At 44.0% G+C, this 26,157-nt stretch overlaps 1 protein-coding gene across 9 annotated transcripts in view; it reads left to right on the plus strand.

Moving 5' to 3' along the window:
• Positions 1 to 26,157, plus strand: part of arhgap32b (Rho GTPase activating protein 32b) — a 166,336-nt gene that overhangs the window by 79,401 nt on the left and 60,778 nt on the right. For 4 of the 9 annotated variants that reach the window (XM_079508347.1, XM_079508349.1, XM_079508350.1 and 1 more), the window contains 5 exons: positions 874 to 960; positions 11,302 to 11,439; positions 15,696 to 15,788; positions 17,646 to 17,768; positions 19,713 to 19,790. In XM_079508347.1, the coding sequence (XP_079364473.1) occupies positions 874 to 960; positions 11,302 to 11,439; positions 15,696 to 15,788; positions 17,646 to 17,768; positions 19,713 to 19,790 (519 nt within the window). Of the gene's footprint in view, positions 1 to 873; positions 961 to 11,301; positions 11,440 to 15,695; positions 15,789 to 17,645; positions 17,769 to 19,712; positions 19,791 to 20,321; positions 20,341 to 26,157 lie in introns of those variants that run through there. The other 5 variants (XM_079508351.1, XM_079508352.1, XM_079508353.1 and 2 more) reach the window with 4 other exon arrangements.

The following is a 26,157-nucleotide window of genomic DNA, read 5'->3' on the forward strand; positions in this document are numbered from 1 at the left end:
ATTAACTGTATTATGATGATTTCGGGTGTGACAGTACAGTACAGTGACAGTACAGTAGAGGGACCCCCTGGGGACCCCCACATGGTAACTCTGTCATTTCTCTAAACCGGCCCGGCCCCCTGGGCACGTTCCTGGGGGTCTGGATGTGACCCCCCCCCCGGGGACCCCCACACGGAGTTGCACCACTCAGTTCACACGGGTGGGATTTTACTCGTAATTTGGGTTCTCTTGTGTTCCTACTAATGAAAGAATGTGAATTTGACAAGCCATTTTTTGTGGCCTGGCTATTTAGGAAATGATGTAATCAACAAGCTGTTTTGATTAGCCTTCATATCATACTGTAGTGGTACGTCAAGTAGGGACTCATTTTAATCAGCCCCTTCTTAACCCATTCTGGACGGGACCCCTTTTGGTGTTTTAAACATTATGTTATACTTTAGCTATTGAAAAATAGCAGATCTACAAGCTCGTAGCGTGCCACCGAGTGGCGCGCTACGAGCTTGTAGGTCTGCTATTTTTTTTAAATCGTGAAAATGTGTCGCAAATCTTTGAATATATATTCTTTCAGAGCGAACGTTTTGAACTCGTATCTTTGCTTCAGAGGGGTCCTTGGAACACCATATTTTCAGATGGTGGTCGGCAGCCAAATACATATATTTTCGGGGGTCCTTGACATGAAAATGCAAGAACGACTGACATAGAAACAGAAAACTGTCAGGATTTAGAAGGCATTTTTAGAATCGTCGTCCCGTCTAAACGGGTTAAAGACTGTGCTTGTTTTCTGCCTCCTATTTGTTGTTTTGTACCTACGTGGTGATTATATATTCTCTCTCTCTCCCTCTCTCTCTCTCTTGCGCTTCATCTCTCCTACAGTTGTCCCTTGGGGATGAACAGAATGAAGTGACCCGGAATGGCTATGAGTCCAAGGAGCTGGTGTACTTGGTCCAGATCTACTGCCAGGTAAGACCCATGAATCACCTATTCTTAATTCAGTCATGCAGAGATGCATGCCTGCCTACAAAGAAACACACGTACTGTACGTGTGACCGCTTCCATAAATAACACCTATAGCCTTCCATTCACCTGGATGAACATGGCCTTATAGCCTTCCATTCACCTGGATGAACATGGCCTTATAGCCTTCCATTCACCTGGATGAACATGGCCTTATAGCCTTCCATTCACCTGGATGAACATAACCTTATAGCCTTCCATTCACCTGGATGAACATGGCCTTATAGCCTTCCATTCACCTGGATGAACATGGCCTTATAGCCTTCCATTCACCTGGATGAACATGGCCTTATAGCCTTCCATTCACCTGGATGAACATGGCCTTATAGCCTTCCATTCACCTGGATGAACATGGCCTTATAGCCTTCCATTCACCTGGATGAACATGGCCTTATAGCCTTCCATTCACCTGGATGAACATAACCTTATAGCCTTCCATTCACCTGGATGAACATGGCCTTATAGCCTTCCATTCACCTGGATGAACATGGCCTTATAGCCTTCCATTCACCTGGATGAACATGGCCTTATAGCCTTCCATTCACCTGGATGAACATGGCCTTATAGCCTTCCATTCACCTGGATGAACATGGCCTTATAGCCTTCCATTCACCTGGATGAACATGGCCTTATAGCCTTCCATTCACCTGGATGAACATAACCTTATAGCCTTCCATTCACCTGGATGAACATGGCCTTATAGCCTTCCATTCACCTGGATGAACATGGCCTTATAGCCTTCCATTCACCTGGATGAACATGGCCTTATAGCCTTCCATTCACCTGGATGAACATGGCCTTATAGCCTTCCATTCACCTGGATGAACATGGCCTTATAGCCTTCCATTCACCTGGATGAACATGGCCTTATAGCCTTCCATTCACCTGGATGAACATGGCCTTATAGCCTTCCATTCACCTGGATGAACATAACCTTATAGCCGTCCATTCACCTGGATGAACATAACCTTATAGCCTTCCATTCACCTGGATGAACATGGCCTTATAGCCTTCCATTCACCTGGATGAACATGGCCTTATAGCCTTCCATTCACCTGGATGAACATGGCCCTATAGCCTTCCATTCACCTGGATGAACATGGCCCTATAGCCTTCCATTCACCTGGATGAACATGGCCCTATAGCCTTCCATTCACCTGGATGAACATGGCCTTATAGCCTTCCATTCACCTGGATGAACATGGCCTTATAGCCTTCCATTCACCTGGATGAACATGGCCTTATAGCCTTCCATTCACCTGGATGAACATGGCCTTATAGCCTTCCATTCACCTGGATGAACATGGCCTTATAGCCTTCCATTCACCTGGATGAACATGGCCTTATAGCCTTCCATTCACCTGGATGAACATGGCCTTATAGCCTTCCATTCACCTGGATGAACATAACCTTATAGCCTTCCATTCACCTGGATGAACATGGCCTTATAGCCTTCCATTCACCTGGATGAACATGGCCTTATAGCCTTCCATTCACCTGGATGAACATGGCCTTATAGCCTTCCATTCACCTGGATGAACATGGCCTTATAGCCTTCCATTCACCTGGATGAACATGGCCTTATAGCCTTCCATTCACCTGGATGAACATGGCCTTATAGCCTTCCATTCACCTGGATGAACATAACCTTATAGCCGTCCATTCACCTGGATGAACATAACCTTATAGCCTTCCATTCACCTGGATGAACATGGCCTTATAGCCTTCCATTCACCTGGATGAACATGGCCTTATAGCCTTCCATTCACCTGGATGAACATGGCCCTATAGCCTTCCATTCACCTGGATGAACATGGCCCTATAGCCTTCCATTCACCTGGATGAACATGGCCCTATAGCCTTCCATTCACCTGGATGAACATGGCCTTATAGCCTTCCATTCACCTGGATGAACATGGCCTTATAGCCTTCCATTCACCTGGATGAACATGGCCTTATAGCCTTCCATTCACCTGGATGAACATGGCCTTATAGCCTTCCATTCACCTGGATGAACATGGCCTTATAGCCTTCCATTCACCTGGATGAACATGGCCTTATAGCCTTCCATTCACCTGGATGAACATGGCCGACCCGGTCTACGGAAATTGGTGGATGTCCCTTTTCGAGGTGAAAATGGGTTTTGAAACGTGTAATTGTGAACGCAGTGAGCACCAACTATGAGACCTAGAAGAACATGTCTGTCTGTCTGTCGCACACACACACACACACACACACACACAAACTTAAAAAAATAACTAAAAAAATAACTTAAAGAAAACTTAAAAAAAACACACGCACGCACACATACACACATACAAAAAAGAACTTAAAACAAAACGTAACTTAAAAAACTTAACTTAAAAAAAAAGAAAAATCTTAAAAAACACTTTTTAAAAAAACTTTAAAAAAACCTTAAAAAAAGTACGTAATTTATTCTAATTGTTGTTATTGCAATTTACGAGCTGCGTTCGCTTCCCGCGTTTGCGCGTCTTACTTGTGTAGAGTGACTGGGTGATCGGTAGATGTCTGTCAAATGGGTGATTGATAGAGAATGTCTGTCTGCTGATACCTGTGATACCTGTAGGTATCAGTATTGTGTGTCATCATTGTTACCCTCAGTGTTGGTGTTGAAGTGTCCTTGAGCAAGACACTGTACCCCTAATTGCTCCCGATTGCAGGTTGGTGCCTTGCATGGTTTCCTCCGCCATCGGTGTGTGAATGGGTGAACGGCACAATCTCTGTAAAGTGCCTTGGATAAAGGCGCTATATAAATGCACCACCATTCCTTTGGCACGGTTACGACCCAGCAAGTTTGAATTCCACACAAAATGCATTTCCTTTTGTTGACAGGATTTCTTAGTGAACAGAAGGTATTTTGAAACAACTTAAATATGTTTAAAACAACTTTAAATGCCAAACATTGACTTAAAAACCACTCTGAATGAGATGACCTTCCACATGAATCCCTTTCTGAGTGATATATTGTCAATGCCAAAAATATATAATTTTTTTTTTAAACTTTTAAAAGACCATATGAATGATTACCAATAGATAATATATTGTAAAAATCTTCATATGACCAGAGATCAAGCCCTCTATTGTGGCACAACTCCTATCGTCAAAAAATGGCCAAATCGTTACGCGATACAATCGATACAAGCATGACAATCGATACACTCGATACAAGCATGACATTTGGTACAGAGGTCCCTTGGGTCATCCTAAATAAAGGTTTTCTCCTCTGGTGAAAAGCTGGAGGTTGCGCGATGGCAGACTCTCAGTCAAATCTGGTCATTCATTTTTGTAGCCCACTCTAGTCTACTTCCAGATAGGCTGGAGCCTTGCAAAAGCACCGTGAGCCTTCCCTCACCGTGCTCCGATGTCATATTCCATTTCCATGACCTTGTCCATGCCAGAAAGAAGCATGTGGCTCAACACTTGGAAATTCCATCTCTGTGCAGCCATTGGAAAAGGAGGAGAGCTAAATCGGCAGCCATATTCCATAAAAGGTTGGCAAAGAGCTGACCTTGATCCTTATCCCATTCTGGGCGGGAACCCCTTTTGGTGTTTTAAGCATTGCTACGCTTCAGCTGTTGAAAAATAGCAGATCTACAAGCTCATAGCGCGGCACCGAGTGCCGCGCTACGAGCTTGTAGATCTGTTTTTTTTGAAAATTTGTAAAAATGAGTGAACATTTTTAACTCAAATCTTTGCTTTTGAGAGGTTCCTGAAAGACAATATTTTCAGATGGGGGTCGGCAGCCAAATACATACATATAATCTTTGGGGTCCTTGACATGAAACTGACGATGTCAGGCCTAAATGGGTTTATACTTGAGCGTATAAAACAGAAAGGAACACAGCAACAGCCACAGCTATAGTGATTCACTTCTACAGACCCAGATTGAGGAAAAAGGTATGGTGGAAGCACCATCTAAAAGTGGGACAGACCAACCCCCCTCCACACACACACACACACACACACACACACACACACACACACACACACACACACACACACACACACACACACACACACACACACACACACACACACACACACACACCCAGTGGCTGCTCTCCCAGTCAGTGCTGCTTACAACACTCACTAGCCCATTAAGACCCGAGGACGATTCTAATTCTAAATCCTGACACAGTTTTCTGAAAAACTGTCAGTGGTGCTCAAACTATTTCATGTCAAGGAGCCCCAGAATTATCTGTATTTGGCCGCCGACCCCCATCTGAAAATATGTAGTTCCAGGGACCCCCCCCCCCCCCACGTTAAAAACGTTCGCTCTGAAAGAATATACAGTATATTCAAAGATTTGCGCCACATTTTCACGATTTTTCCCAAAAAAAAATAGCAGACCTACAAGAGTGCCGCGCTATGAGCTTGTAGATCTGCTATTTTTCAACAGCTAAAGCATAACATAATGCTTAATAAAACACCAAAAGGGGTTCGTTCCCCTGCCCAGAATGGGCTAGAATCAGTGGAGTGGTGGTGCACTGCAGTCTCAGTCGCTCATGAAGCCCTGGCCTCGGTACAAACGGATGTTTCTAGGCCAAATCAAAGCACGTTTTTTGTTTTTTTTAGTGTCTTTTTTTTGTTGGTTTTTTTGCTTGTTTTTTTTTTTCCACTGCTGAATCTGGGCTTCTGAGGGTTTGGAAAAGCCTCTGTTGCCTGTGATGAAAAACAAGAAAGCAAAGCAACAACTCTGTGGAATAACTGGGAGGATGGATTTTCTGCAAAGCCGAGTTTGCATTTAATGTGGCGGACATGGTTTGCACTTTCACTCTGGGGCTTTTCATTACCACATTTTATTTTACAATGATTGTACAAGAAGCACATTGTAGTGCTTTGATATGAGGAAAATGTCTTCATGTTCACGTCCATGGGAGCCTTGGACATTTTGGGGGTGAACAAACAGCGGCATTTGAAGGATGACTGTATGGTGCAGATGTATTGGGGCAAAAAAACGAGGAGACGACACTACAAGGTGAGACTTTTAAATAGAAAACAGGACAGAGACAGGAGACCCACAACAGGGGAAGACACACGTAGGGTTCAGTGGAGCCATATTTATCCCGTTTACACCTGAGGACGATTCTACAAAAATGTCTTCTAAATCAGTTTTCTGAAAAAACCATGTTTCTAATATGTCAGTGATGCTGAACCTTTTTCATGTCAAGGACCCCCAGAATTATCTGTATTTGGCTGCGTATACCGCCATCTGAAAATATGTTCCAGGTAACCCCCCCCCCCCCCCCCCCCAGAAGCAAAGATTGGAGTTAAAAACGTTCGCTCTGAAATAATATACTCAAAGATTTGCACTACATTTTCACGATTTAAAAAAAAATAGCAGACCTACAAGCTCATAGCGCGGCACCGAGTGCCGCGCTATGAGCTTGTAGATCTGCTATTTTTCAATAGCTAAAGTACAACATAATGCTTAAAACACCAAAAGGGGTTCCCGCCCAGAATAGGTTATACAGACGGAGGCTTGGGGGATGCTTTCTGTTGGTTATGTGCAGAAGTTCACAAACAAACATCCTCTGGGACTCTGGGTTCTTGACCCTTGGCCAGATTGTGCTACAGCTCCAGCAAGAGCACCACACTGTGGTTTGGTTTTGCTCAAGGACTATATGTGCTATTATGGATAATTTAAAGAGATTGTACCAGATAATTTAGGATGCCAAAAATACAAATAGGGCGGAGGAAGGAAGCATGCCTCTGGTATATTATAGTGGATCACCATTAAAGGACCACTTCACCACTTTTCAACCTATCTTCATATAATAGGTCCTCACTAATAATCATGAAAAAACGGCGCGATTTTTCCTACTCAGTCTGTGTCTCATAGGACGGCTGTGGGCAGTTTAGAAACCGTCCTCCAGTGACATCATCATTAGGCAGATTTATTATATGAAGATAGGTTGAAAAGTGGTGAAGTGGTCCTTTAACAAAAAAGTAAAGTTTTATTAGGTTATGCAGTCAGTTTTAGAAACTTAGGATGTTTTTGATGCCTGCGCCAAAGCCAAATAATCTCTGTGGTTGGGGAAACTTCACTATCAGACAGCAATTTGGTTTGAGGAACAAGTACTGTATGTTATATTGTTACAAAACATGATTGGTGGTCTTTATAGATGTACACATGGGCCATTTAGATGCCTAGAAGAGGGTCTGTGTCTTTATAGATGTACACATGGACAATTTAGATGCCTAGAAGAGGGTCTGTGTCAAATCTGTTTGTTTGTCCAGGGACGATCTCTGGACTTGACTGTTAACCCATTTTGGGGCGGGAACCCCTTTTGGTGTTTTAAGCATTGTGTTATACTTGAGCTATTGAAACATAGCAAATCTACAAGCTCATAGCGCGGCACCGAGTGCCGCACTACGAGCTTGTAGATCTGCTATTTTTTTGAGTGGTGTAAACCACTCCTACAATCGGCTTTGTTAGTGCAGAAAAAATGAGCATGGTTGCTATGTTCACCCTGTTCACCCGGGTGTGATTTCATTACGTCAGACATGATTTCATTACGTCAGACAGGCTATCCTTACACCACTCAGTTCACACGGGTGTGATTTTTTTTAAATCGTGAACATTTTGTGCAAATCTTTGAATATATATATTGTTACAGAGTGAACGTTTTTAACTGAAATCTTTGCTTCTGGGGGGTCCCTGGAAAAACATATTTTGAGATGGGGGGTCGGAGGCCAAAAAGAATTATAATTCTGGGGGTCCTTGACATGAAATAGTTTGAGAACCACTGACGTGGGTTTTTCAGAAAAGTGTCAGGATTTAGAAGGCATTTGTAGAATCGTCCTCAGGTCTAAATGGGCTAGAAGATCTATATGTGAAATCTGTTTGTTTGTCCGAGGATGATCTGGAGAGTCTGGACCGCTTGACAGCTGACATCTGACCTGAGATCAGATTCTAAAAATGTCTTCTACATCCTGACAGTTTTCTGAAAAAGCTATGTTTCTATGTCAGTCGTTCTTCGATTTTTCAAAAATAGCAGACCTACAAACTCGCTATGAGCTTGTAGATCTGCTATTTTTCAATAGCTAAAGCATAACATAATGCTAACACCAACAGGGGTTCCCGCCCAAAATGGATTAAGCGATACATTTCTTGTGCACGCATCTAGTAGGTCAAGGAAGTAGATTTAGTTTTAGTTTCATATAATACATACTTTATACAGATTATATAGCTTTCATTTTTAGAAATGGCAGTCATTCGGATTGGGCTGAAACCTTACCCAAATATGGATACATATACTGTAGATAGATACAGGTCATTGATGACTGACGTCATTGTCAAATGGCTGTTGACCCTCTGGCTTATACTGTATGTCCACGTTGGGCCCACAGGGGGGAGGGTGGAAGAAATGTCTCACTTTTGCAACTTTTCAACAGAAGTAAAGAAACCATCCATGTCTTTCTTTGTTTTTACTTGTTGAAAAGCTGATGGTTACGTAGTGTTTCCGTTGTGCCATGCCAACTTTATTACTTTAAGTAAGATGCTCTCTCTCTCTCTATCTATCTATCTATCTATCTATCTATCTATCTATCTATCTATCTATATCTATCTATCTATCTATCTATCTATCTATCTATCTATCTATCTATCTATCTATCTATCTATCTATCTATCTATCTATCTATCTATCTATCTATCTATCTATCTATCTATCTATCTATCTATCTATCTATCTCTCTCTCTCTCTCTCTCTCTCTCTCTCTCTCTCTCTCTCTCTCTCTCTCTCTCTCTCTCTCTCTCTCTCTCTCTCTCTCTCTCTCTATCTATCTATCTATCTATCTATCTATCTATCTATCTATCTATCTATCTCTCTCTCTCTCTCTCTCTCTCTCTCTCTCTCTCTCTCTCTCTCTCTCTCTCTCTCTATCTCTATCTCTATCTCTATCTCTATCTCTATCTCTATCTCTATCTCTATCTCTATCTCTATCTATCTATCTATCTATCTATCTATCTATCTATCTATCTATCTATCTATCTATCTATCTATCTATCTATCTATCTATCTATCTATCTATCTATCTATCTATCTATCTATCTATCTATCTATCTATCTATCTATCTATCTCTCTCTTCTCCTGATGTTTTCTCCTCGCTGACTCAATTGCACACGCACACACACACAGGGCGGCGGTGGCTCAGGGGTAGAGTTTCCGGATGGTAACCGTAAGGTCGCCAGTTCGAACCCGGGCTCCCCCAGAGTTAGTGTCGAAGTGTCCTTGAGCAAGACACTGCACCCCAAATTGCTCCTGATGTGCTGGTTGTTACCTTGCATGGTTTCTTCTGCCATCGGTGTATGAATGTGTGTGTGAATGGGTTAATGTAATGCACAATCTATGTAAAGCGCCTTGGATAAAGGCGCTATATAAATGCACCATTTACCATTTTTACACACACACACACACACACACACACACACACACACACACACACACACAGTACACACACACAGATAATTGGGTTTCCTGCTTCCAGTGTAGAGCGTTACAGGCAGATACCACTGCATGAAATGTCATTATTAATAATAATTTAATTAATGAATTTCATTATCCTCCAAACACTAAACCACCTTCGGAAAATTAATCATTCTGAACATGGGCCGATCGTGAGCAAGTCCACGCGTGTGTCAGCTGTAGATAATTGGATTAGATTGGTGGAGAATTATTCATCTTTCAGTTTCAGAGATTAATAAACCATGAAGAATGTCAATTTTAATTATTGGAGCACGACATCTGCCTTGGACATTAATTTCTCTCCTTTTTTGTCTCCTGGCTTTCCTTCTATTTTATATAATAGTCACCACCCTGACAGTTTTCTGAAAAACCTTATGTTTCTGTATCAGTGGTACTCAATATTTCATGTCAAGGACCCCATAAACTATATGTAATATGCCTCCGCCCCCCCCATCTGAAAATGTGTTGTTCTAGGGACCTCCCCAGAAGCAAAGATTTGAGTTAAAAGGTTCACTCTGTAATAATCTTGCAACAGAAAAAAAATTACGCTTATTAAAGAAAAACTCACCACACTGATGTTGGCGTTCTTAGGTCAGCCTTCATTAACAACCATGAATAGGCCAATATATCTCAGTGGTGGAAAGAGAACTGGATATGGAAAATTGGTTTTGAGGAATTACAAGTCCTATAAACGCAAGAGTGGCAATTTGACTCACACATCAAATTAAACATTGGTATGCCCCTTTAACCATTGTATCCCCAGCATCCTTATTGTAGGGAATACTAACGAAGTGTGAAGCGTTGTGAGCTTGTCGATCTGCTATTTAATATAATAATAAGTAGCCTTGCCGAGCCATGAGGCCCATAGGGCCTTACTTACAAAACAATATAGCGGATTCGAATTAAAATCAACCGATAATCACCTGCAATGGAGCCAGCAGGCTGGCCTGAGCCTACTGGCGACGTTGGTCACGTTGTCCGACTATTACTAACACTAACCTAGCCTCGGTCCCAGCCTTAGCCAAAAGCCTGGTCACAACCTAAGGCAGAGAGAAAAGCCTGGTCACAACCTAAGACAGAGAGAAAAGCCTGGTCACAGCCTAAGACAGAGAGAAAAGCCTGGTCACAACCTAAGACAGAGAGAAAAGCCTGGTCACAACCTAAGGCAGAGAGAAAAGCCTGGTCACAGCCTAAGACAGAGAGTAAAGCCTGGTCACAACCTAAGACAGAGAGAAAAGCCTGGTGGTCACAACCTAAGACAGAGAGAAAAGCCTGGCCACAACCTAAGACAGAGAGAAAAGCCTGGTCACAACCTAAGGCAGAGAGAAAAGCCTGGTCACAGCCTAAGACAGAGAGAAAAGCCTGGTCACAACCTAAGACAGAGAGAAAAGCCTGGTCACAACCTAAGACAGAGAGAAAAGCCTGGTCACAACCTAAGACAGAGAGTGCACAGGCGGAAATGTCGAGCCGGAACATCCGTCAGATGTATTTCCCCCGGATACGATATTTTTCGACCAATCACAACACTTGTTTCATGAATACACGGAGAATGTAAACAGATTTGTAAAGTGTCAACGCTCCAGGCGAGCCTGCTGGCTTGCAGATTGCAATGGAGTGGTAATTAAGTAACCTACTGGTGATTATCGCTTGATAGCATTCAAAGCATGTGCAAAAACACACTGAGGCCATATGGGGTTTAAGTGGGTAAGTGTTCTCTGTGGCTCGGTCTCTGCTTTTTACTACTGGGGTGCATTTATTTACTATACTTTCTTCTTGTCCTCTTGTGTTGTTTAGGGTCGCAGCTGGATTGTGAAGCGCAGTTATGAGGATTTCCGTGTCCTGGACAAGCATCTGCACCTCTGCATCTACGACCGCCGCTTCTCCCAGCTGCCCGAGCTGCCTCGCTTCGACAGTCTGACGGACCAATCAGAGGTGAGAGACGTGCAACGCATGACGTGTGTGTGTACCGACGGGGCGGCTGTGGCTCAAGAGGTAGAGCAGGTCGTCCAATGATCCATGGGTCGGCGGTTCGAATCCCGGCTCCTCCTGTCTACATGTCGAAGTGTCCTTGGGCAAGACACTGAACCCCAAATTGCTCCCGATGTGCTGGTTGGTGCCTTGCATGGCTTCCGCCGCAATCGGTGTATGAATGTGTGTGTGAATGGGTGAATGTAATGCACAATCTATGTAAAGCGCCTTGGATAAAGGCGCTATATAAATGCACCATTTACATTTGTACCGCCGCTGTCGGTTGGAAACCACATATGTCCTAAAACCATTCCTTTTTATTAAGTGGTGCAACCACTTCCTTAAGTGACTATGTGCGTGGGTGGGTGGCTGGCTGGGTGGGTGGGTGGGTGGCTGGCTGGGTGGCTGGGTGCGTCTGAGCACGAAAACAGCATGGTTGTTTTCCAAAATAATTTTGGAGGGTCCCCAAATTATTTTCAAAAAGAAAATAATTAATGGCTGGAAAAAGGAAATGAAGAGTTTACATAGTACACATAGTACATGCATAAACTTTCCTTAATGATTATATCTGGTTTCAGTATTCATTTTTGATATATTTTCTCTAGTATTAACCCATTTTGGGCGGGAACCCCTTTTGGTGTTTTAAGCATTATGTTATGCTTTAGCTATTGAAAAATAGCAGATCTACAAGCTCATAGCGCGGCACCGAGTGCCGCGCTATGAACTTGTAGGTCTGCTATTTTTGAAAAATCGTAAAAATATGGCGCAAATCTTTGAATATACAGTATATATTCTTTCAAAGTGAATGTTTTTAACTCGGGTCTAAATGGATTGAGGTTATTTTTGCAGTCAGTTTGTATTGGTGGTGGGGAGGGGGCGGGGGTCGCGAGACATGGCCAAAGGATTTCCGGGGGTCCCCAGCCCAAAAAAACGTTGAGAACCCCTGAAGTAGGGCACACAATTACCGGAAAGAAAAAGCTCTTCCGAATTGCTGATGAAATCATTTTCAAAATCCAAAATGATCCAAAGTAAACAGCTTCTGGATGTAATAAATAGTTCTTACATCCAGAAGCTGTTTACTTAGTTTTTCAGCTATGATTTTATCTTTTAGTTTTTGCAGTAATTAAAATCTTGTTATGCAGTGTTGCAGTTTGCATCCTCAACATTGTCACATGCCGAAAATAGCAGACTTACAAGCTCACAAGGCAACGTTTTTACATCACATCCGCATAATATTTTGAGCTTGTTGGGTCTATTAACGGTACACAACACCATCGTGTGATGCCGGCAAAGTGAACATTATTTTAAATCCAATTACAATGTGATCTCACTTTAGTGTCTGAATAATTACACATGACCCGACGTCATTTTACTGTCCCTTTTCTGACGTCTTGGTAGCAAATCTCTGTGCAAATGTTAAATGCAGATTTCAAAATGACAGAGAAAGCAGTCGCTCAATAAACCCTACAGTAAGTCGAGTGTGTAGAGCCTACACCAGGGATGGGCAATTATTTTTCCCAAGGGGCCAAATGCAAACAGAAAATATTGTGGAGGGCCGGGCCAAAAAGGCAGAACTCAATTCTGCATAATATCAATTTTATTTCTATATAAAAAGCAGTAAATGGCATTGTTTTGACAAGCTGGTAAGAGTATGTTACTTATTATTATTACCTCTGACTTCAGTAAATAAATACTTAGTAGTCCATATTTTGTTGAAACCTCTGCATTCGGCATCAACCTTTATTTTTTTGGCATTTTTGAGGGGTGACAAGGAAGGTAACAGGTTGTCAAGTGAATAAACAGGCTTCAAAATAAAAGCAATGCCGTTTTAGTTAGAAAGTATGTTTTATTTTCCCATTTCCAAGTAACCTTTGACAGGCCGGTCAGAGTCAGCCAAAGGGCCATATTTGGCCCCCAGGCTGTGCAATGCCCTGGTCTGGCCTACACACTCAATTTACTGTGTTGAGGGTATTAACTCTTAGCCTGCCGCCATTAATTAATCCCTCGATTGCGTATTGCCATGGTTTAATCACGCGTGACACTTACTTTGAAGAGCCAAATATCCGTATCGCATTTTACTATGAAACCATTCCGTGTGTGTTGACGAAGCTGGTGCTCGTTCTCTCGGTCGGTGGTGGAAAAAGTGGACCGCGAGTATCACAGCGCCTGCTACAGGCCGTTGAAAACGCTTGTCTGGGACAAAGCGTCCTCTGCAATGTCGCTTCTGTGAGATAAAGCCGTCTGAAAACAGAGCCGGCAATGTTAGTGGATGCGCGCGCATTTTCAAAATGGCCGCGCCCATTGTGTCAGAAGCATAACAAAGCTAACGGACGGTAGATTTCGATACGATCGTATTAAAACATGCATTAATGAATACATCGCTGTTAAAACGGCTTTTCCGTTTGTGGCAGGCTACAAGATTCTACGTGTTAATATTCCTATGTTCCTGGCGGGTAAACGATTAAGATGCCACTGTTTGACTTTGTGAATAGGTATATTTATCTCACTTGAGAGAAACTGGTACTTTGACACCTTTATTCTAGGTACTATAGCATTGATTGAAATATGTATTAACAGTTTGCAGAATTACAGTACATTTCAAGCACAAACTCACTACAAAGACTAGTTAACTGTGAGTGGACGACCCAATAAAGCATTACACTTGTTTACAAGAGGGTCCACCTTGTTCAATTCATCAAAATTCATTTCATCATGTAGATGATAAACTTGGTATGATTGTGATTTCAGCTTCTATACTGTCTATTTCTATTCTAGCAAAAAAGGGGGGAAAAGGCATTGAAAGTCAAGTGTCATTAAATGCTTCAGATTCCAGAAACGGGTTTCTTCATGTCTTAAGATTTGACTAACAAGAGTAAAGTCTCATGCTTCATCTATTTCTCTGACGTTATATGAGAGGCGGGCAACTTTGACGATGGTGAGGGCCAATATATTGCCACCCTCACTCCAGAGGGCCACAGTTCATATTACTGTCGTAGCAAAAATAGCCGATCTACAAGCTCAAAACGCGTCGCAATGCGACGCGTTTTGAGCTTGTAGATCAGCTATTTTTGCTATATTTGAATTGAAAACCTGAATAATGTTTTGATATTTTTTAATTGGAATCCTGAAAAGTAACCTTTTTATTGAATTTCAAATGCATTTAGTTATAGTTATGTTAACGTTATGAACTGGTAACATAACTACATTGGACACAAAAAAAGACAATAACATTAAGTAGGCTACGAGTCATTTAATACTATAGTCATGAAGTAATTAAAACGGGTTTGGAATTGTAACAGCTGAAATCAATATTATATCAGTATTCTGATACTAACATGCGGGCCGCATTAAGTGAAGGTGGGGGCCGCATGTGGCCCCTGGGCCGCCAGTTGCCCACCCCTGCTCTGGAGGATACTGAATACTAAACTACACAAACCTTCACTGAATAGATTATTAAGCCGTATCTACTTGAAAGCACAGGAGACTCTTAATTGGACTCTCAGGGCCCAAACCAAACGGGTCAAACCAGCTCACCCCATGTTCATCATAGACTCAGAGGTGCGTGCGTGCGTGCGTGCGTGCGTGCGTGCGTGCGTGCGTGCGTGCGTGCGTGTGTGTGTGCGTCGCTTGGGAATTGGGTGGTTTGAAGAATAATGGGTGTAATTACATGCTTTAGCTACACAAAAGACGGTCTCAACCAGAGAGCTGTGTATGTACACCAGGGTATAGTGTGACTGTGTGAAGCTGTATTCGATGCCCTCTCGTGGTTTTAAGAGGTGTAAAAGTTTAACAAACCACTAAGTCACAAAGAAGAGGGTCTTATACCACTGCAATCGCTTCTTCATTTGAGAAGGGCGGCGGTGGCTCAAGGATGCCAGTTCGAACCCGGGCTCCCCCAGAGTTAGTGTCGAAGTGTCCTTGAGCAAGACACTGAACCCCTAATTGCTCCTGATGTGCTGGTTGGTGCCTTGCATGGTTTCCACTGCCATTGGTGTATGATTGCGTGTGTGAATGGGTGAATTGATGCACAATCTATGTACAGTAAAGCGCCTTGGATAAAGGAGCTATATAAATGCACCATTTACCATTTAGAAGGTACAGTCAATTGTCACAGCATCAGCTAAAATAACGTGTATGCTTGTTAACTTGATGTCAGGACATTCTGTGAACTGAGAGTATCTCTTAACTGGCTTCTTCTTGCTTCTTTTTCCCCTCGCTAGTCAGTTTCCCAGATGCTACTGACCTACCTCTCCCGACTGTCTGCCATCGCAGACAACCAGATCAACTGTGGGCCAGCCCTCACATGGATGGAGGTATGGAGATGTTATCCTCTTATTGGAAAGTATTACTCTTTAACTCTGTAGCAAAGCAATTAACATAATGGATAGCCGCTGTGCGTGAGATGTGGGAGTAAGAAATAATCACTGATAAACAATAGAACTGATGGAGTTTCAAGTCTGCTGGCTTATGCTGTCTATGGGAACTGATTTTTTTCTCATCCTAATATCTCTGATTCTTCTTCCAGGCTGAGTGTTTGATCAAATCAACGCTATCAGTTACAAAATGTATGCTATTAAATAACATTCGCGTGACATGAATACGTCACCAATTTCCAATATAATCTTATAAGTCCATAAAGAAGAAAACACCAGCTATATTTGTCTGTATCACTCTATGTTAACCCATTTTGGGCGGGAACCCCATTTGGTGTTGTAAACATTATGTTATAATTTAGCTATTGAAAAATAGCAGATCTACAAGCTCGTAACGCGCCACCGAGTGGCGCGTTACGAGCTTGTAGGTCTGCTATTTTTGAAAAATCGTGAAAATGTGACACAAACCTTTGAATATATATTCTTTCAGAGCGAATGTTTTTTACTAAAATATTTGCTTCTGAGGGGTTCCTGGAACAACATATTTTCACATGGGGGTTGGTGGCCAATTACATATCATTTTTGGGGGTCCTTGACATGAAATATTGAGAACCACTGATACAGAAACATGAGGTTCAGAAAACTGTCAGAATTTAGAAGACATTTTTGTAAATTTCGACGTCAAGCCTAAATGGGTTAATGCAGAAAGTTGACCTAGTTCCACACACACCGCTGACGTATTTTGAATGTTAGTGGTGCAACCATGCAAGTATGAGCCGTTTGTACTGTTCACTCCTGGAGTAATATGACGAGAGACACAGGCAGCTGCACCCACTGCCCTGGCCAAGGAAGTGACTGCTCAGCTGCACCCACTGCCCTGGCCAAGGAAGAGACACAGGCAGCTGCACCCACTGCCCTGGCCAAGGAAGAGACACAGGCAGCTGCACCCACTGCCCTGGCCAAGGAAGAGACACAGGCAGCTGCACCCACTGCCCTGGCCAAGGAAGAGACTGCTCAGCTGCACCCACTGCCCTGGCCAAGGAAGAGACACAGGCAGCTGCACCCACTGCCCTGGCCAAGGAAGAGACACAGGCAGCTGCACCCACTGCCCTGGCCAAGGAAGAGACACAGGCAGCTGCACCCACTGCCCTGGCCAAGGAAGTGACTGCTGGCTTGTGAGGAAGAATCTGAGCTATTTCCAAGTCCTGCGAATGACTTGAAGCTATATAGCGAAGACTTCTGGATATTGAAATACTAAGTGTTTGGGCCCAGGGAAGGTTCTTGACACTGATGCCAAGTATAACTGATGACTGAATGCACTTCATACAGTGAATTTAATCATGAATACATTTATCCATTGACTTGGACTCCACAGGACGTCATGTGGGGGGGACAAAGCCACGCGTTGGAGCGGTTAGCACCGCTGAAACAAATCAACAACGTTGGCAGAGATAAAACCAGTCCTTTTCCTTTTTTTTTTTTTTTTTTTTTTCTTTTTTTTTTTTACATAATAGGTCAAACTAAAACTAGTCGACTAGTAAACTAGGCAACTAGTCAACTAGTAAAAATGACTAGAAGTGAATGCCCTAGTGTGAGTGTGACCTGCAAGTTGCCTTTCTGTCTGTGTCCATGTCCAGGTTGACAACAAGGGGAACCATCTGCTGGTCCACGAGGAATCCTCCATAAACATGTCCTTTCTGTCTGTGTCCATGTCCAGGTTGACAACAAGGGGAACCATCTGCTGGTCCACGAGGAATCCTCCATAAACATGTCCTTTCTGTCTGTGTCCATGTCCAGGTTGACAACAAGGGGAACCATCTGCTGGTCCACGAGGAATCCTCCATCAACGTGCCGGCCATCGCTGCCGCGCACGTCATCAAGCGCTACATTGCACAGGCCACCGACGAGCTGTCCTTTGAGGTACCCAAAAACTGAGAATTAGAATGGACGTGTTGTTAATTAACCCATTTTGACCTGAGATCAGATTCTAAAAATGTCTTCTACATCCTGACAGTTTTCTGAAAAAGTCAGTCGTTCTTCGATTTTTCAAAAATAGCAGACCTACAAGCTCGTAGCGCGCCACTCGGTGGCGCGCTATGAGCTTGTAGATCTGCTATTTTTCAATCGCTAAAGCATAACATAATGCTAACACCAAAAGGGGTTCCCGCCCAAAATGGGTTTTAATTAACGCTCGTACTAACTGTACATGTGCAAACACGTACGCGAACACCTCAGGACATAATCTCTGCCCACTATTTGAGTTCTGTTTTCTCTGTTTATATTATATCTAGAATTTTTTCCACTAGAACATCCTCAAAAACGCATAGCATAAAGTTCACACACTGTTAAACGGGGGCCCCATTGACTGTACACAGACATATTAGTAGCATCTACAGTATAGAAGGGGGGGGGGATTTATATTTATTGTATATTTTTTGCATCTCATCATAGAAAATAAAAATATATTATATCTGACATTCTTTCGAGTAGACTGCCGACTGCTGTCTATCTTTGATCCAGCGATGTTCTGGATTCCATGTGGGAAATAAAGGGACTTAACCCACGTCGAAATTAAAAAAAATGTCTTCTAAATCCTTCTAAATACCTATGTTTCTATATCAGTGGTGCTCAATATTTCATGTCAAGGACCCCAAAAATGATATGTAATTGGTCACCGAGCCCCATCTGAAAATAATATTATTCCAGGAACCCCTCAGAAGCAAAGAGTTGAGTTAAAAATGTTGGCTCTGAAAGAATCTAAGTTCAAAGATTTGCGCCACATTTTCACAATTTTTCAAAAATAGCAGACCTACAAGCTCCGCGCTACGAGCTTGTAGATCTGCTATTTTTCAATAGCTAAAGTATAACATAATGCTAAAAACAACAAGAGGCGTTCCCGCCCAGAATGGGTTAAGCGTATATGCACATTCAGTACGCACAACACATGCATTTTGGATACATTCTCACAGAATGTACAGATCAATGTTCGCTCTCAGCAGGAAACATTCCACTAATAGTATACACTTCTATAGTATGTATGCTTCAGGAAACACAATAATTATTCACTGCCCACTTGAAGGCTCACCAGCTCAGTGGCCTTGTGGTTGGAGTGTTCGCCCTGAGACTGGGAGGTCGGGGTTCAATCCCCGGCCGGGTCATACCAAAGACTCTAAAAATGGGACCCAGTGCCTCCCTGCTTGACACTCAGCATCAAGGGTTGGATTGGGGGTAAGTCCCTGCGACATACTAGCGTCATGTCCAGGGGGTGTACTTGTACATCAAGCTGCCTCACGCTACAGAAACAGGAGATAGGCTCCTGCCCTATGGGCCTCATGGCTCGGCAAGGCTACTTACTTAGTTATTTACTTACTCTGCCTTTATAACAGTCTATTTCAGTTATAACTCATGACTTTTAGACGGAAAAGATGAAGGGACATTTGTGGAGGGCGGGAACCCCTTTTGGTGTTTTAAGCATTATTGTTATGCTTTAGCTGTTGAAAAATACCAGATCTACAAGCTCATAGCGCGGCACCGAGTGGCGCACTAGGAACTTGTAGGTCTGCTATTTTTGGAAAATTGTAAAAATGTGGCGCAAATCTTTGAATATATATTCTTTCAGAGCCAACGTTTTTTAACTCAAATATTTGCGTCTCGGGGGGGTTCCTGGAACTACATATTTTCAAATGGGGGTCGGCGGCCAATTACATATAATTGTGGGGGTCCTTGACATGAAAATGTTTGAGAATGAAACATGGGTTTTTCAGAAAACTGTCAGGATTGAAATGGGTTGTTTGAACAAGCCTATACTGACTGAATGCACCTCCTTTACTTCTTCTTGTCTTTGTTCCAATCCTCGTCTGACAGGTTGGTGACATCGTGTCAGTGATCGACATGCCCCCGAAGGAGGACACGACATGGTGGAGGGGCAAACATGGCTTCCAGGTTGGTTCAGTTGTTATAGGACACAACATGGTGGAGGGGCAAACATGGCTTCCAGGTTGGTTCAGTTGTTATAGGACACGACATGGTGGAGAGGCAAACATGGCTTCCAGGTTGGTTCAGTTGTTATAGGACACAACATGGTGGAGGGGCAAACATGGCTTCCAGGTTGGTTCAGTTGTTATAGGACACAACATGGTGGAGGGGCAAACATGGCTTCCAGGTTGGTTCAGTTGTTATAGGACACAACATGGTGGCGGGGCAAACATGGCTTCCAGGTTGGTTCAGTTGTTATAGGACACAACATGGTGGAGGGGCAAACATGGCTTCCAGGTTGGTTCAGTTGTTATAGGACACAACATGGTGGAGGGGCAAACATGGCTTCCAGGTTGGTTCAGTTGTTATAGGACACAACATGGTGGTGGGGCAAACATGGCTTCCAGGTTGGTTCAGTTGTTATAGGACACGACATGGTGGAGGGGCAAACATGGCTTCCAGGTTGGTTCAGTTGTTATAGGATACAACATGGTGGAGGGGCAAACATGGCTTCCAGGTTGGTTCAGTTGTTATAGGACACGACATGGTGGAGGGCCAAACATGGATTCCAGGTTGGTTCAGTTGTTCAACACACCAACACCCCAGCATGCAATATGGTTTATCGCAGTGATTCCCAAACGTATTCATGGCAAGGACCCCCAAAATGACATTTATTAGCCTGCGGACCCCCATTGGTACGGCGGCTCTAGCAGCATTTTCAACCGTTTTCATGTCAAGGACCCCCAGTTTGACATGCATTAAGCTATGGACGCCCATTTTAACTGCATTTCTATCTCTGGGACCCCAAATTATATTGTAAAATCAATGTTAATTTAACTCTGAGAGTGTACAAATGGAACCAAATGGACCCATTAGGTTCCATTTGGTTCCATTTGTACGCTATCTTGAGTTACAGACCCATAAGGGTCCATTTGGTTCCAAACTATAATTTTGCTGGGGACCCCCTGGAACTCCCTCAAGGACCCCTGGGGGTCCCCGGACCCCACTTTGGGAACCACTGGTTTACCCACATGAACCCTAGTGTCCCTTTTCTGGGCCAGATCTTCAATGAATTGTGAACTTGTAGATTGGCTATTTTCGGTGGTGTGGTCTAGACTCTAGAGGGAAAAGGACAGACCCTTGTGAGACAGACCCCAGTCAAATACATATATAGGGTTTAAAGGCTCTCTCACACAGGAATAAGTCTGTTTATAGTGTATCTTGGCCAGAGGAAAAAAAAGGACCCTTTTGAAGTTAGTTGGTAGGAGGTTTGGAGTTGTTCTCTGGTGGTTGGTGTTTCACCATCTCTTTGGTTGAACATCCCCATGGAAAAAAAAAGGAAAGAAAAAGTACAGGCCACAAAATGGCTGCTTTCCCCTTGAACTGACATGTAATAAAAGGACCACAGGAGAGAAAGAGTAGCTGCAGTCAAAACTGAAAATGAATTATGTTGATCTCAGGAGCCACGTGGGATCCAATGTGGATCCAATGTGGATCTGGGACTTCACGTGGCCAGCCTGTGACATCAGTCATATATGATTGTCATCAGTTTGTGTATGACGTAGGACTGACTGCCTTGTCTGTATGTCTTGTCCCATGTGTATGACGTAGGACTGACTGATTCATCTGTATGTCATGTTAAGCCCATATATGGAGATCCCTGATGTCATCAATATTGGCCAGCAACTCTACATCTGACCTGAAACCCTTAGATCTCCATATATGGATATTATGTCAGAACCTGTTCTGACATTCCATATGTTGATCCTTCCCCATCCATCCTTCCAAACCCTGTACACCCACATCCCTATGCACTGAATTGCACTGAATGTCTCTGTGTGTGGGAGTCTCCCACACACAGAGACATTCAGTGCATCCTCCACAGACAGACAGATAGATACTGACATTCATGTGTTTGAGGGGCGCTAGTCCCTCCACAGACAGACAGATAGATACTGACATTCATGTGTTTGAGGGGTGCTAGTCCCTCCACAGACAGACAGATAGATACTGACATTCATGTGTTTGAGGGGCGCTAGTCCCTCCACAGACAGACAGATAGATACTGACATTCATGTGTTTGAGGGGCGCTAGTCCCTCCACAGACAGACAGATAGATACTGACATTCATGTTTTGAGGGGTGCTAGTCCCTCCACAGACAGACAGATAGATACTGACATTCATGTTTTGAGGGGTGCTAGTCCCTCCACAGACAGACAGATAGATACTGACATTCATGTGTTTGAGGGGCGCTAGTCCCTCCACAGACAGACAGATAGATACTGACATTCATGTGTTTGAGGGGCGCTAGTCCCTCCACAGACAGACAGATAGATACTGACATTCATGTTTTGAGGGGTGCTAGTCCCTCCACAGACAGACAGATAGATACTGACATTCATGTTTTGAGGGGTGCTAGTCCCTCCAATACATGGCTTTGGAGGATTACGTCCTATGACAGCCAAGTCTATGGGGGTTTTAATGTTATGTTTCCTTGTGTAGAGCGCTTACGCCAAGTCCATGGAGTTTAACGTGCTTGTGTAGAGCGCTTACGCCAAGTCCATGGAGTTTAACGTGCTTGTGTAGAGCGCTTACGCCAAGTCCATGGAGTTTAACGTGCTTGTGTAGAGCGCTTACGCCAAGTCCATGGAGTTTAACGTGCTTGTGTAGAGCGCTTACGCCAAGTCCATGGAGTTTAACGTGCTTGTGTAGAGCGCTTACGCCAAGTCCATGGAGTTTAACGTGCTTGTGTAGAGCGCTTACGCCAAGTCCATGGAGTTTAACGTTTGCTTGTGTAGAGCGCTTACGCCAAGTCCATGGAGTTTAACGTGCTTGTGTAGAGCGCTTACGCCAAGTCCATGGAGTTTAACGTGCTTGTGTAGAGCGCTTACGCCAAGTCCATGGAGTTTAACGTGCTTGTGTAGAGCGCTTACGCCAAGTCCATGGAGTTTAACGTGCTTGTGTAGAGCGCTTACGCCAAGTCCATGGAGTTTAACGTGCTTGTGTAGAGCGCTTACGCCAAGTCCATGGAGTTTAACGTGCTTGTGTAGAGCGCTTACGCCAAGTCCATGGAGTTTAACGTTTGCTTGTGTAGAGCGCTTACGCCAAGTCCATGGAGTTTAACGTGCTTGTGTAGAGCGCTTACGCCAAGTCCATGGAGTTTAACGTGCTTGTGTAGAGCGCTTACGCCAAGTCCATGGAGTTTAACGTTTGCTTGTGTAGAGCGCTTACGCCAAGTCCATGGAGTTTAACGTGCTTGTGTAGAGCGCTTACGCCAAGTCCATGGAGTTTAACGTTTGCTTGTGTAGAGCGCTTACGCCAAGTCCATGGAGTTTAACGTTTCCTTGTGTAGAGCGCTTACGCCAAGTCCATGGAGTTTAACGTGCTTGTGTAGAGCGCTTACGCCAAGTCCATGGAGTTTAACGTTTCCTTGTGTAGAGCACTTACGCCAAGTCCATGGAGTTTAACGTGCTTGTGTAGAGCGCTTACGCCAAGTCCATGGAGTTTAACGTTTCCTTGTGTAGAGCACTTACGCCAAGTCGATGGAGTTTAACGTTTGCTTAGGGCAGTAAATGACGACGTAAGACATCCCATGGCCAATATAAATACATCTTGCGCCCCTCACTTCACACAGAGTGTGATTTTTGTTTGGTTCTGGGCAAGCACTGGTCTACCCGAATTCCCACTCCCATCCCCAGGTCATCAGTGACACGTCACACGCCTGCATCGCCAAGTTTGAAGTCGATCGGTCGGACGGTACCCGAGTTATGGCCAGGACAGTCAGACATACTGTCCTGGCCAGACGGACACACACACACACACACACAGACGCAACGCACGCACACACACACACACACAGATTTCCCCAGACGTATCGTTAGGCGGGAGTTTTGATCGTCTGGCTATACGCAAGACTAGATACATATGACAATTTGTTTTAAAATTCACAGCCTCTCCTTTAACCCATTTTGACCTGAGATCAGATTCTAAAAATGTCTTCTACATCCTGACAGTTTTCTGAAAAAGCTATGTTTCTATGTCAGTCGTTCTTCGATTTTTCAAAAATAGCAGACTTACAAGCTCATAGAGCTTTGAGCTTGTAGATCTGCTATTTTTCAATAGCTAAAGCATAACATAATGCTTAACACCAAAAGGGGTTCTTGCCCAAAATGGGTTAAGTATAAAAATGACATTTACACTCCCGGTCTTTCTGTGCTCTGCATCATGTTGCAAAAAAAAGCAAACATGTTTCTGGGTCTGATGAGGAAGTGACATGCATTCCTTCTAAACCCAGACAGTGCATTCTCAGTCATGAGACAAGCCCGTGTTTTAGGAATTCCTGATTTAAGTCCAGAGTTTTCTAATACAGGAACAAAGGCTAGTTTTGTGCCTCAGGACTGAGTGAACTTCCTGTGTCCTCTGCGGTGACCCCAGTGGGGTTCTGGTCACGGCCGGCCCGACCTACTTGCATCCTTCCATCTCTCCATCTTGTCTTGTGTGTTTTGGCTCTCTGCCCTCAAGGACAAGCTCTCCCATTCAGGCTAGCTGGCAGGGCAGCCGGCTGCACTGATGCCCAAACCCAGGAGTGACGCATCATTATGTAAAATACCAACAGTTTCGTTTCAAGGTCTGCCTTATTTTCTCAACACTTGTGGAGCCTCAACGTAGTTACCCACTCTGAGCGGGCCATGTTCTATAGTGTGGACCTGTCTGAGAGGGCCATGTTCTATAGTGTGGACCTGTGTCCTTAAAATTCCCTTCGATTATTGGACCTAAATATAAGATCTTCAAGGACCACTTAACCACTTTTCAACCTATCTTCATCAGAATCAGAATCAGAATCACTTTATTTGTCATTTTCTTATGTACTTGCATACAAAAGAACATGAAATACCGTTTCCCCTCAGTTATTGGCAGTGCAACATAAAACATAGAGCCTATTTAAAAAACACAAGCTAAAAACTAAAACATTTAAAAAGAGCCCCAGTATGTATGATGACATGCAATTCATATGGAAAAGTTAAGAATTACCAACACCACGCACAACCTATAAATAAATAAAGTGGCATGGTGCTATCCTTAAAAACAAACTGTTCCCAGCACCGTTTTTTAAAGTGCTGTTGTGCATCAAAAGTGCATTTTTTGTCCAGTTCAGTCCAACGCTTCATTCAGTTTTGCCGGGGGAGGGGGGGGAGGGAGGGGGCGCAGTTCGTTTATGAGCCTCACTGCGGGGGGGAGGGGGGGGAGGGGGTGCAGTTCGTTTATGAGCCTCACTGCACTTGGGAAAAAACTGTTTTTCATCCTAGTTGTCCTTGCCCTAATACTCCTGTACCTTTTCCCTGAGGGTAGGAGCATAAACAGGCCGTGGGAGGGATGATGGGGGTCCCCAATGATGCTGGTGGCTCTTCTGGCACAGCGCTCTTTATAGAGCACCAACAAGGGGGGAACAGAGGCACCAATGATCCTCCCAGCTGTCTTCACCACCCGATTCAGCTGGTATTGTTCCTGTGCCTTGAGGCTGCCGAACCAAGATGTGAAGCTGTAGGTCAGGATTGACTCAATGGTGCCCCTGTAGAAGGTGGTGAGGAGGGGAGTAGGAAGGCCCGCCTTCTTTAGCCTCCGGAGGGGGTAAAGTCTCTGCTGAGCCTTCTTAATGATGGCCGTGGTGTTGATCGTGGAGGTCAGATCATCTGCCAGATGCACCCCTAGGAACTTGATGGTATTGACCCTTTCCACAGGGGCACCACCGATGGTCAGTGGTGTATGATGGCAGCTGCTGGCTCTCCTCCTAAAATCAACCACCATCTCCTTTGTTTTGTCCACATTCAGAAAGAGGTTATGTGAACTGCACCATGCTGTGAGTAGATCCACCTCCTTCCTATAGTCAGACTCATCATTTTTACTAATGAGCCCCACCACAGTAGTGTCATCTGCAAATTTGAGAATATGATTACTGCCAAATTTGGCAGTGCAGTCGTGGGTCAGCAGGCTGAACAGCAGGGGGCTCAGGACACAGCCCTGAGGCGATCCTGTGCTCACTGTGATGGTCCCAGATGTTTGGCCGTCGACTTTCACTCTCTGTTGCCTCTGAGACAGGAAGTTGAGGATCCAGGTGCAGGTGCCATGGTCCACATTCAGCAGCCGCAGTTTTTCCACCAACTGTTGTGGAATGATGGTATTAAATGCTGAGCTAAAATCAATGAACAGGAGCCTGGCGTAGGTGTTCTCTTTCTCTAGATGGGACAAGGTGAGGTGGAGTGCAGTTGAGACGGCGTCATCTGTGGAGCGGTTGGCTCTGTATGCGAACTGTAGTGGATCCAGGTCCGCAGGCAG

The sequence above is a fragment of the Electrona antarctica genome (genome assembly GCF_951216825.1).
Source record: "Electrona antarctica genome assembly, chromosome: 8".
Lineage (NCBI taxonomy): Eukaryota > Metazoa > Chordata > Actinopteri > Myctophiformes > Myctophidae > Electrona > Electrona antarctica.